Below are 13,639 nucleotides of genomic sequence, written 5' to 3'. Positions count from 1 at the left end.
CCTTTAGTTTTCGTGTAATTATGATTAATTATCTCCAATATCAGTGAATAAAGTTGGGTGTACCTACAGCTCAAGTTACAAGTCAAGGTCCCACTGCACTATCAGTATAATTACATGTCATTCAGGGTCATTGAGTTGTCAAGCTTTAAGCAGTCAATCAGCTTTTGCTAGTTTCCTAGTTTAGCATGTACAGCTCCCCCATTTTCATGATAGCACATGTATTACACTCTATAGTTTATTTTATATAAAAATACATGTGGGCAACATGTGCAGTTTAATAAATTTCCATGAAACAAAAATAATTCAAATACAATGAGAAACTATGGTCATAACAGTTTTGCAACGAACAGCCTAGCAAAAGCATAAATAGATTTACCAGAATCATTACTCATCCCAATGCTCTAAATGGTAACTCAGAAATTGCTTTTCTCACAGATTAACTAATTCAATATTTGATGTTAAAAAATGCTTGGCCTAAAACATGCATTTTAGATTCACAACCACATCTTAAAATAATAGAACAGCAAATTTCTTGAGAGTGTAAACTGACCACCAACAGATTTTTCTGTGGGAACATTTATGGATCATTACTCTCTGGCAATTGTCCTGATGCACAGCAACAGTGGTAAATATTTGGAAAATCAATCTCAATCTTTTGCATTGTAGAAATATATTCTTACCGGTTTTGTCTTCTCAATAGATTCCTTCTCTTCTTTGGCCTTTTTTCTTAGATCGTGTGAAATTTCTTCCATCTCCTGCACAAATAATAAAACATAATTTAACCAAAAGTGTCCATTAAAAGCAACAACATGGCGAGTTGGCCTTTTTTGTCTGTTTTGCCATTTAAAATGACACAAGATCACAGTGTGAAATACTAACTCCAATTCAATCAATTTGGGAATGCTTTAGACTTGTCATCTAATACAATTTAGCCATTATTTGTAGATTTCAAACATTTCCATTATGCTATAGAGTAAGGGCATTAAGGGTTACAGAGCCAAGGCAGGTAGATGGAGTTAAAATATAGATACTCTAATTGAATGGCGGAACAGGCTCGAGGGGCTGAATGGCCTACTCCTGTTTCTATGTTGCCCTATAGATTCTGTATTTTTGAACTACTGCACAAAGAGAAAACTCACAACAGATGAAATCATTCAAATCTACAGGTGGATTACTGTGTAAATTATAAGGCTCGAGATATCCAGGGAAATTAAAATGCAGTATTTAATTTTTACATTATCATTAGAATGTCTGCTCGCAGGGGTTTAAGCTACCAGGATTTTTTTTTCAGTTCAAATACTTGATATAATAAATAAAGAGACTTGCCATGACCTTTAATTCACCCAGAAAAGTCTACACACTCTGTTAACAGTTTAGATTCTGGAAAGATTTATTTTGATCCCTGAATATATTTGGCAAAACTACTGAGAATTTCTGTCAACCATTTAAAAGCCTCATATATTTTTAACTACCAGAACCTCACTTTATCTGCTGTAGGTCTGTGATATTTACAAATATATGAAGGTTACTTCAATAGTGTGCCATTTCAAACACTATTTTTCTATTAAACATGATATCATAATCCAGGACAGTGAAAACATTCCTCATGCAACAGCCCCTAGGTGGCATCAGCATGCCACATTTTAAAAAATATTTAAAAACAATTAAAATATTAAATTCATATATCGTACAGAAAGAATTACACTGGGCAGCTAATGGTGTATGGAAGACACACCACTCAGAATGACAGGCCAGTAACTCATGAATGGGATAGATGCAAATTAGTTATCACACCCAATGTCACGAGCATTATCCAGCGCACATCCTTTACAAATAAATTTCAAATCAAGAGAAGCTACAGAGGTTTTAACAATGCCTACCTGCTGTTTAATATGAGATTATTTTTCTGAACATCTCTTCCCTATAGCAGTTTTTGGACCAGCATATAGTGTGGTGAATAAAGGACACACTTCTTAAATAGCTTAAAGACATTGAGGGAGATTGTGCTGTTTACTGAACAGACACAAGCTTGCAGCTCACACCACCTCTAAACACATCCATTGTCAATCATCAAACCCACTACATTACCAAACATGGAATGGATGCATACACATGGAAAACCATGCTTCAATCTCAATAGAAAACCCATTATTTTTGTTGCTGTGAGACCCGAGATGATATTACGTGATATATTTAAAAATGTTTGCTTTATAAATCTGAATGAGTACTGGTTGCTATAGTTTGACTGGATAGACAGCAGGTGATAAAGCCTTGCATTTTAACAACAGCATTTACATTTGAAAGCGGGACTGGAAACAATTTAAATATAGCTACAGCCAGTCTCCAATAAACTCCATTCTGGGTTCAGTGTCCACCAGCTGACTAAAGCACCTGGCTATCAATTTGTGCTTCAGTCAACTCTCTGTTCCCTGGTTAAGCAAACAGTGGAAGGTTCCATCAGCACATATATACATGTATGTATGGATCCCTGCTTTCAATCCTGTTGGGATTAAGAAAATATAACCTCTGAAATGCAACTAGCTAAGGTTGAATAATCCAGATGATGATAGGTGGATATCCTGGAGTATAGCTCAATTTTTGTTGCCGACATAAGGGAAATTTTTAAGGGGTTTTCCTTTTTTGAAAGTTTTACCTGTGGTTATTCTCTTTCCGGAGGAGAATTCGTCACAGTGAAAGCAGCGCACAGTTCATGGAAGGAGAAGGATTAAGAGGCTGAATAGCGCAACTTTAGTCCAAAGTTTATGTGAGTATTAGATATTCCGAGTCTTCATTCGCCATCAGCACACTTGGGTAAATCACCGGCAGGGTGCCCGTGATTTTCCGATACGTGTGGGCAATGGACAAGGACCTGTAAAGTCGATCCTTATTCTACCAAACTTAGAACCAGTTTATCGAAGAAAAAGAAACATAAAAGTAAATTTAGAAAATGGGTCAGGGAAAGCTTGACAGAAAAATACAGAAAGGGGTAGAGGCTGGAAAAATTAGTTAAAACTAAGATAATTAAGATAAAGAAGAAAAGGATTAAAAATTTAAATCACAAATTGAAAGATTTACATTCATACAGTAACCATCACGTCTCTCAAAAATATCTCAAATTATTTCCACATACAATGAAGTACCTTGAAAAACAATGTCCATTTTTGCATTTATATAGCACCTTTCATGGCCTCAGCGTGGTCCCAAAGCATGTTACAGCCAACAAAGTACTTTTTTTGAAGTGTAGTCACTGTTGTAATGTAGGAAACACGGCAGCCAATTTGCACACAGCAAGCTCCCACAAACAGCAATGAGATAAATGACCAGATAAACTGTTTTAGTGATGTTGGTTGAGAAATAAATATTGCAGATGAACATGGCAGCAATTTTGCATACTGTAAGATCCCCAAAACAGTACTGAGATGAATGAGTGGTTAATCTGTTTTTTGTGGTGTCGATTACAGGAGAAATAGTACTATGGGATTTTTAATATCCACCTGAGCCACCGGAAGTGGACTTAGTTCAATGTTTCATCCAAAGAATGCTAATATGCCACCGTCAGCATTTCACACCATCAGTCAGTGTCTTTGGGGCATTTTCTGACAAAAATAATCACCACAGACAGGCTTCTCTTCCCCCAATTCCACCCCTACATGAGTCTGTTGCTAATAAACCAGATCTAGGCCCCTCGCTTCTCGAAATTGCTTCTAGAATAGTGGAAGGATTCTACATATGGTAGGTTCGTAATTCTTGTGAGAATGGAATTCCCATTATACTACATGGAAACCAGAATCACAGCTATTAGCACTCAGCGTGTTGAGGAGAGAGATGCCCAGGTCCGGTCTATTAGCAGCCGGGCTCAGGTAGGAGTGGAGCAGAGGAAAGGGAGGGTGCATAGCAATGAATGAGGGCACAGAGTTTGGGAGGTGGGGGTGATGGTTTACAATGAAGAGAAGTGGGAGACGGGAAATAGAGATGAATATGGATGACAATGAAGGGAGAGGGTAGAGGAAGAAGCACTTTGGGGTGGGGATGAAGGGCAGTGCTATCGTTAATGGAGGAATGAGGAGCGGTGTCACAGCATTAATTGAGGGAGGTGGAGCAAAGAGTACCAACTTGAAATGGGAGTGGGGTAAAGTACCAGTTTAAACTGGCTGAAGAAGAGTGCCAGCTTGAATATAGGGAGTGGTAGATTGGTACCAGCTTGCAATAGGTGGAATGGGAAAAGAGTGCCAGTATGTACTGGGACCATTGAAGGAGGAAAGGGATTTCTGTAAATGGGTAGGGAGTAGAATGGGGTGCAGTGTCTCTGTGAACTGGTTCCTTCTTCTTCTTCTTCTTAGGCAGTCCCTCGGAACCGAGGATGACATGCTTCCACGCTAAAAATGAGTTCTCAGGTGACTGATGAGTCCAATGTGGGACCTACAGTCTCTGTCACAGGTGGGGCAGATGGTGGTTGAAGGGGCAGGTGGGTGGGGTGCTTGGGTTGATGTGTGCTCCTTGCACTGCCTGCGCTTGGCTTCCGCTTGCTCCCGGCGAAGAGACTCGAGGTGTTCGGCGCCTTCCCAGATGCTTCTCCTCCACTTTGTGCGGTCTTGGGCCAGGGATTCCCAGGTGTCAGTGGGGATGTTGCACTTTTTCAAGGAGGCTTTGAGGGTGTCCTTGAAGCATTTCTTTTGCCCATCTGGGGCTCTTTTGCCGTGTCGGAGCTCCAAGTAGAGCACTTGTTTTGGGAATCTCGTATCGGGCATGCAGACGATGTAACCCGTCCACCGGAGCTGATCGAACATGGTCAAAGCTTCGATGCTGGGGATGTTGGCCTGAGCGAGAACACTGTTGGTGCACCTATCCTGCCTATGGATTTGCTGGATCTTGCGGAGGCAGCGTTGGTGGTACCTCTCCAGTGCTTTGAGATGCCTGCTGTACATGGTCCATGTCTCTGAGGCATACAGGAGGGCGGGTATCACTGCTGCTCTGTAGACCATGAGCTTAGTGTCGGGTTTTGAGGTCCTGGTCATCAAACACTCTCTTCCTCAGGTGACCGAAGACTGCACTGGCACACTGAAGGCGGTGTTGGACTTCGTCATCAACGTCTGCTCTTGTTGACAGTAGGTTCCCGAGGTATGGAAAATGGTCCACGTTGTCCAAGGCCTTGTCGTGGATTTTGATAATCGGGGAGCAGTACTGTGTGGCGGGGGCAGTTTGGTAGAGGACCTTTGTCTTACGGATGTTTAGTGTAAGGCCCATGCTCTCGTATGCTTTGCTGAAGGTGTTGACGATGGTTTGGAGTTCGGCCTCTGAGTGTGCGCAGACGCAAGCATCGTCTGCATACTGTAATTCGACGACAGAGGATGGGACGACCTTGGATCTGGACTGGAGGTGACGGAGGCTGAACAGTTTCCAGTTTGTTCTGTAAATTAGCTCCACTCCAGCGGGGAGCTTACTGAGGGTGAGATGGAGCATTGCAGCAAGGAAGATCGAGAAGAGCGTTGGTGCGATGACACAGCCTTGATTGACCCCGATTCGTACGTGAATTGGGTCTGTGGTGGAACCGCTGGTCAGGATCAGGCAAGCATGTTGTCGTGAAGCAGGCAATGTCGAAGGCCTTTGTGAGATCCAGCCTCGATCAATCCATGTCCCGAGTCCCAACGGGCGACAAGCTGATTTTCCTTGGCGATTTTAACGCCAGATTTGGAAAGGACACAGACCTCTGGGGAGGTGTGATCGGCAGAGAGGGGGTAGAGAAAGCCAACTCCAATGGTACCCTCCTCCTGATGAAATGCTTAGAACATGGCCTTGTCATAACCCACACCTTGTTCCGTCAGAGAGACAAGTACAAGGCTTCATGGCAGCACCCTCGCTCCAAGCACTGGCATCTGCTGGACTATGTCATCGTCCGAGCGAGGGACCGCAAGGGCATTTGCATCACCCGCGCCATGACAGGAGCTGATGACCACCTAATCCGCTCTGTCATCTCCATCAATGTAGTCCCAAAACAATGGCAGCAACAGAAACAATGCCGCAGGAAAATTAACACTAGAATGGGGTGCAGTGCCTCTGTAAATGGGTAGGGAGTTGGATGGGGTGCAGTGTCTCTGTAAATGGGTAGGGAGTTGGATGGGGTGCAGTGCCTCTGTAAATGGGTAGGGAGTTGGATGGGGTGCAGTGTCTCTGTAAATGGGTAGGGAGTTGGATGGGGTGCAGTGACTCTGTAAATGGGTAGGGAGTTGGATGGGGTGCAGTGACTCTGTAAATGGGGAGGGAGTTGGATGGGGTGCAGTGACTCTGTAAATGGGGAGGGAGTTGGATGGGGTGCAGTGACTCTGTAAATGGGTAGGGAGTTGGATGGGGTGCAGTGTCTCTGTAAATGGGTAGGGAGTTGGATGGGGTGCAGTGTCTCTGTAAATGGGTAGGGAGTTGGATGGGGTGCAGTGTCTCTGTAAATGGGTAGGGAGTTGGATGGGGTGCAGTGTCTCTGTAAATGGGTAGGGAGTTGGATGGGGTGCAGTGACTCTGTAAATGGGTAGGGAGTTGGATGGGGTGCAGTGTCTCTGTAAATGGGTAGGGAGTTGGATGGGGTGCAGTGTCTCTGTAAATGGGTAGGGAGTTGGATGGGGTGCAGTGTCTCTGTAAATGGGTAGGGAGTTGGATGGGGTGCAGTGACTCTGTAAATGGGTAGGGAGTTGGATGGGGTGCAGTGACTCTGTAAATGGGTAGGGAGTTGGATGGGTTGCAGTGACTGTAAATGGGTAGGGAGTTGGATGGGGTGCAGTGACTCTGTAAATGGGTAGGGAGTTGGATGGGGTGCAGTGACTCTGTAAATGGGTAGGGAGTTGGATGGGGTGCAGTGTCTCTGTAAATGGGTAGGGAGTTGGATGGGGTGCAGTGACTCTGTAAATTGGTAGGGAGTTGGATGGGTGCAGTGTCTCTGTAAATGGGTAGGGAGTTGGATGGGGTGCAGTGTCTCTGTAAATGGGTAGGGAGTTGGATGGGGTGCAGTGTCTCTGTAAATGGGTAGGGAGTTGGATGGGGTGCAGTGACTCTGTAACTGGGTAGGGAGTTGGATGGGGTGCAGTGACTCTGTAAATGGGTAGGGAGTTGGATGGGTTGCAGTGACTGTAAATGGGTAGGGAGTTGGATGGGGTGCAGTGACTCTGTAAATGGGTAGGGAGTTGGATGGGGTGCAGTGACTCTGTAATTGGGTAGGGAGTTGGATGGGGTGCAGTGTCTCTGTAAATGGGTAGGGAGTTGGATGGGGTGCAGTGTCTCTGTAAATGGGTAGGGAGTTGGATGGGGTGCAGTGTCTCTGTAAATGGGTAGGGAGTTGGATGGGGTGCAGTGTCTCTGTAAATGGGTAGGGAGTTGGATGGGGTGCAGTGACTCTGTAATTGGGTAGGGAGTTGGATGGGGTGCAGTGTCTCTGTAAATGGGTAGGGAGTTGGATGGGGTGCAGTGTCTCTGTCAATGGGTAGGGAGTTGGATGGGGTGCAGTGTCTCTGTAAATGGGTAGGGAGTTGGATGGGGTGCAGTGACTCTGTAATTGGGTAGGGAGTTGGATGGGGTGCAGTGTCTCTGTAAATGGGTAGGGAGTTGGATGGGGTGCAGTGTCTCTGTAAATGGGTAGGGAGTTGGATGGGGTGCAGTGTCTCTGTAAATGGGTAGGGAGTTGGATGGGGTGCAGTGTCTCTGTAAATGGGTAGGGAGTTGGATGGGGTGCAGTGACTCTGTAAATGGGTAGGGAGTTGGATGGGGTGCAGTGTCTCTGTAAATGGGTAGGGAGTTGGATGGGGTGCAGTGTCTCTGTAAATGGGTAGGGAGTTGGATGGGGTGCAGTGTCTCTGTAAATGGGTGGGGAGTTGGATGGGATGCAGTGTCTCTGTAAATGGGTAGGGAGTTGGATGGGGTGCAGTGACTCTGTAAATGGGTAGGGAGTTGGATGGGGTGCAGTGTCTCTGTAAATGGGTAGGGAGTTGGATGGGGTGCAGTGACTCTGTAAATGGGTAGGGAGTTGGATGGGGTGCAGTGTCTCTGTAAATGGGTAGGGAGTTGGATGGGGTGCAGTGTCTCTGTAAATGGGTAGGGAGTTGGATGGGGTGCAGTGTCTCTGTAAATGGGTAGGGAGTTGGATGGGGTGCAGTGTCTCTGTAAATGGGTAGGGAGTTGGATGGGGTGCAGTGACTCTGTAAATGGGTAGGGAGTTGGATGGGGTGCAGTGACTCTGTAAATGGGTAGGGAGTTGGATGGGTTGCAGTGACTGTAAATGGGTAGGGAGTTGGATGGGGTGCAGTGACTCTGTAAATGGGTAGGGAGTTGGATGGGGTGCAGTGACTCTGTAATTGGGTAGGGAGTTGGATGGGGTGCAGTGTCTCTGTAAATGGGTAGGGAGTTGGATGGGGTGCAGTGTCTTTGTAAATGGGTAGGGAGTTGGATGGGGTGCAGTGACTCTGTAAATTGGTAGGGAGTTGGATGGGTGCAGTGTCTCTGTAAATGGGTAGGGAGTTGGATGGGGTGCAGTGTCTATGTAAATGGGTAGGGAGTTGGATGGGGTGCAGTGACTCTGTAAATGGGTAGGGAGTTGGATGGGGTGCAGTGTCTATGTAAATGGGTAGGGAGTTGGATGGGGTGCAGTGTCTCTGTAAATGGGTAGGGAGTTGGATGGGGTGCAGTGACTCTGTAAATGGGTAGGGAGTTGGATGGGGTGCAGTGTCTCTGTAAATGGGTAGGGAGTTGGATGGGGTGCAGTGTCTCTGTAAATGGGTAGGGAGTTGGATGGGGTGCAGTGTCTCTGTAAATGGGTAGGGAGTTGGATGGGGTGCAGTGTCTCTGTAAATGGGTAGGGAGTTGGATGGGGTGCAGTGACTCTGTAATTGGATAGGGAGTTGGATGGGGTGCAGTGTCTCTGTAAATGGGTAGGGAGTTGGATGGGGTGCAGTGTCTCTGTAAATGGGTAGGGAGTTGGATGGGGTGCAGTGTCTCTGTAAATGGGTAGGGAGTTGGATGGGGTGCAGTGTCTCTGTAAATGGGTAGGGAGTTGGATGGGGTGCAGTGTCTCTGTAAATGGGTAGGGAGTTGGATGGGGTGCAGTGTCTCTGTAAATGGGTAGGGAGTTGGATGGGGTGCAGTGACTCTGTAATTGGGTAGGGAGTTGGATGGGGTGCAGTGCCTCTGTAAATGGGTAGGGAGTTGGATGGGGTGCAGTGACTCTGTAAATGGGTAGGGAGTTGGATGGGGTGCAGTGTCTCTGTAAATGGGTAGGGAGTTGGATGGGGTGCAGTGTCTCTGTAAATGGGTAGGGAGTTGGATGGGGTGCAGTGTCTCTGTAAATGGGTAGGGAGTTGGATGGGGTGCAGTGACTCTGTAAATGGGTAGGGAGTTGGATGGGGTGCAGTGTCTCTGTAAATGGGTAGGGAGTTGGATGGGGTGCAGTGTCTCTGTAAATGGGTAGGGAGTTGGATGGGGTGCAGTGACTCTGTAAATGGGTAGGGAGTTGGATGGGGTGCAGTGTCTCTGTAAATGGGTAGGGAGTTGGATGGGGTGCAGTGTCTCTGTAAATGGGTAGGGAGTTAAAAGGGGTGCAGTGTCTCTGTTAACTGGTTCCAGGGCCATGGTCTCCTGATAACTTATTCTATAGGGCTCATTTTAATTTATTCCGATGAGCAGGAACAGAGCGATAGCAGATTGAAAAAAACAATGCTGTACTATCTGGCCCATTCCCACTCCATTCACGCCTGCCACCATTTTCCTGGGGGGTCTTTGAAACTGGCAGCCCAGATGCCCATGTTTCAGGTGAGAGGTTCATTCCAACATGCTAATTGAGGTCTTATAACATACATAGGAGCCAATGGGAGAAGCACACGTGGCACATGCTCCTCTCATTGGTACCAGGCATTCCTTAAAGGGACTGCTGCAGGCTACTCAGAAAAAAGTACGGACTTTTTTCAAATAAAAATCTTTTGTGGGGCCAGTAAGACCACGAATGATTATTGTAAGGCATCTATTCCCATACAGTTAAAACACACCTCAGGTATACTGTGCCTCTCAGGCATCGGGTTTGAGACCCACAGGGAAGTCTACCCTGGTAAATCTGTCACCACTCGATGGTCTTTCAGCTTATCTTGCAACTAGTTCAATAACATTTATACTTCATCCATTTCTTCTTCCAATATCTAAAATCTTGGACTAATCGGCATTAAAATTCATCTGCCACTGTTTTGCCCACTTGCAATTTTTTCTGTAGTTCCTCAGCCGCTCACTCTAGTTTAGTGTTTTCTATGAATTTGACTAACTTATATTGCACATTTGAATCCAGGTCGTTTATGGAGATTAGAAATATTTCCTCAAAAATGGCAAGTCACTGGACTCTCTTTTAGAAGTCCCTCAGCTCTGTCTACTCACTCAATAAACTCTACTCCCGTCATCTTCCCTATTCTTGGCCACCTTCTGACATTGTCATTGTGGCCCACAACCCTTTGGGTCAAACCATGACTGCAAATGCTTGCATTGGAATTAGTTAATCATCACAAACAATGTTGCAATTTTAAAACTATTAGTGATACATAGACAGATATGCAACATTCTTTCAAGTCTTGCTACAAAATGCAGTCGTAGTATTCTTTTGATATTCTGCCACAACACAACACAGATTATAACAATGCTGTCACACAACTTTTGATGATTAATTCCGATATAAAACATCCTATGAATAAGATTTTGCGATTTTCTACTGTATAATCAATTCTCATGAGGCAAAAGATTAAGGAGTATGATTTTAATAAATGCGTGTTGTAGGCAGTACTTTTGAAATGTAAATTTTCATTTGGAAACATAAGATTGGTTGTAATTAAATCTTATCTATTGCATGGTGTGGTCTCCTAGCTTCAGGATTGTGTCACACCTGAAAGCTTGTGGTATTCTAATGGTCTTGCTATGATTTTAAAGGATACAAGACGATAGATTTACTTCCTTGTTGAAAGCAATGGAGCATGACAAAGCCTGCTGGATTTTGTCAAGTTTAATATCTGTCTATGAGGGTAAAGAAAAGGCAATCTCTGATCCTCCCATTATCCTTGAGGTTGGTTGCTGGGTGACCAATACACCTCATTTTGATGCATTTAAACTGCATCCCTTTTAAAATCAATTCTTATGATCTAAAGTAGGATTTGATCCCAAGATATGTCTCCAGTGTCTTGCTAAAGCCATAGAAATGTAAGTTGGGGAAAAAAATGTCAATCATTGTCATTAAGACACACAACTAAACACTGCAATATAGAAAAATTGAAGAGGTCCTAAAGACACATAGGGGGGAATTTTGCCAGCCCTGGGGAGACGGGTTTGGTGGTGGGACTGCCGGAAAAATGGCAGAATCTGGGGGTGGGTGCCATCTTCCCAGGAGGAGGGTACCCGACCCGCGTCGGGTCCCGTCTCCTGGTGGCGGGAAGGGGATTACAGCCACCTAACTGCCTGTTAACAGGTTGTGCGGGCGGGCAAGTGCGGGCTTCCCGATGTCGGGAAACCCCACCAGGGTCACTGAGGCGAGCAGTGGGTCTGCGGGGGTTGGAAGGGTGCAAAAGTGCACCGTGGAGGTGAGTGATGGGTGCAAGTGTGGAGAGGTAAGTATGTGAGGTGAGTGGAAAGTGTTAGAAAATGTTTACTTACCTTTGTTTCTTCCTGCAGGCTTCAACAGTTGGGGAACTGGAGAGTCTCACATCTCACCAGTAGAGATGACAGAATGGCTGCTGCATTCTCTGGTGCAACAACCATCTGATTTCTGCTTAACAGATAGGTTTGATGAGCCTTGAATATAAGGACTCATCAAACAACAGAGAATGTCAGTGTTAGACAGCTTCTCAAAGCTGTCAAACGATGACAATTCATCTCTCAAAAATATTTGACAGATGAAACGTCATACGCTGAAGTTCTGTGTCACCGGCTTTCCCTTAATTGGCCTGCTGAGCCTGCTGGGCGGGCTTAACAAGGTCAATCAAGGGAAAATAGCGTGGGTTGGCCAGAAGTTGATGGAGGCGGGACTAAAACCCGACAAGTGGGAGTCCCGCCTCCAAAAGCTCCCCATTGTCAAAATTCAGCCCATAGTAATAGTTTAAGCACCCATTAAAAACCATATAGCAGCATTAAGATTTGATTTATGCTGAGTGAACATAGTGAATGATAAAATAGTTACTCCCATATGGAAAGGAAGCTAAGATATTCAATTTCAGATGAACATGGGCTTGATCCAAAACCTTAACTGCAGAGCTGATTGTGGAGCACAAAGTTTTTGCAGGATTATTGTAGTGAAGAGAAATGGCTTTGTACATACAAATATCTTAATCATTAGAAAGACTGTAAATTAGTTGACTAGTAATAGAAAAAACAATCAAGAAAAGAAATCTACCTGACAAACAACCTAGGGCCAAAAAGCCCTCCCTGAATGTATGCAGTCTGAAAAATGAAACAGATGGACCTGATTAGTATGGGGATGGGAGAAAGCTCACCACTTTATTTATACCATATCGTACAGCAGTACAAAGCTATTATTTAAAGCAGTTTTTTTTCCTTAGTTCAAGTTGTCCCTATCTCTGTCATGGCATATGCTGTATGAAAATATGCTTCTGATATTTTTGATCTCTGCCCAGGCTGTAGTTCAGAACTATTAAAAATCTGAAGTACTCAACCTTTCTTGTGCATAAATCTCAACACTAAGAAGGAATTAAAAAGACTCACTGAACAGCTTTAATTCTTGTTGCCCCGATTTACAAACAGAATTCCTGATTGCAATTCCAAAGTAGTCGTGTCATGTGTTGTTGGATGATACATCAAATATTCTTTTTTCCTTATGGGATCCAGGGATATACCTCCCCAGAAAAGTTTTGAGTAAAGCACATGCCTTTATTTAACCTGTTCTGAAGATGTTCATAATCTTAAATTAACCGTAAATGTGCTAATCAACAGAAGGAGGATGGAGCAACTTCAGAACACTGGGCAGTTCCTATCAACAGAAATGGGATCAATAGCAATCCTCGCTATCTTCCTTATTAATTATTTTTCACTACTGAATTCAAATGCGAAAACATAAGATATACAGTCTAACTTAAATGGGAAGTCTCAGCACCAAACCCACTTGTAAAATGAAACATAAATGGTTATAAAGTACTCTGAGTAATTGGCCGAGAATTTCCTGCGATGGTGGGATCGGCGACATTTGCCATAGATTTGCCGATTTGCACGTTAATCTCACGGCTGAGAGTTACCCCCAAATTTCCTGGTTTTGTAATTTGAAAACTCTGCAGTCAGCATGAAGGTGCAGCCAATGGCCAACGCTCGTTATGTCCGATGAAAATAATTTTCAGCATCACAGGAAATCGCAACCTATATCAGCACTGCCGAAATATTTGCATAAGTAACAGAAAAGTTTTTATATACCTGTAGAAGCTCTTACTATCTGTTTTTATGTCTCTTGCCAGTTTACTCTCATAATTCATCTTCTCTCTCTTTATTTTATTAGTCATCCTTTGCTGGTTTTTTAAAGTTTCCCTGTCCTCTGGCCTCCCACCAATCTTGGCAACATTGTATGCCTTCATTTTTAATTTGTTACCATCCTTTACTTCCTTAGTTAGCCACAGATGGTGCTCCCTTCTCTTAAAAT

At 44.4% G+C, this 13,639-nt stretch overlaps 1 protein-coding gene across 11 annotated transcripts in view; it reads right to left on the bottom strand.

Moving 5' to 3' along the window:
• tnrc6c1 (trinucleotide repeat containing adaptor 6C1) overlaps positions 1–13,639 on the bottom strand; it is a 672,712-nt gene that overhangs the window by 535,422 nt on the left and 123,651 nt on the right. For all 11 annotated transcript variants that reach the window (XM_085963536.1, XM_085963535.1, XM_085963529.1 and 8 more), the window contains exon 3: positions 681–755. In XM_085963536.1, coding sequence (XP_085819662.1) covers positions 681–752 — 72 coding nt within the window. In that variant the 5' untranslated portion in view covers positions 753–755. The remainder of the gene's footprint in view (positions 1–680; positions 756–13,639) is intronic.

The sequence above is a fragment of the Somniosus microcephalus genome, chromosome 21 (assembly GCF_052327205.1).
Source record: "Somniosus microcephalus isolate GS21.2 chromosome 21, FLI_Smic_1.0, whole genome shotgun sequence".
NCBI classification, from domain to species: Eukaryota; Metazoa; Chordata; class Chondrichthyes; order Squaliformes; family Somniosidae; genus Somniosus; species Somniosus microcephalus.
The sequence above is the reverse complement of the archived record's forward strand: the minus strand, read 5'-3'. Positions and strand labels throughout refer to the sequence as shown.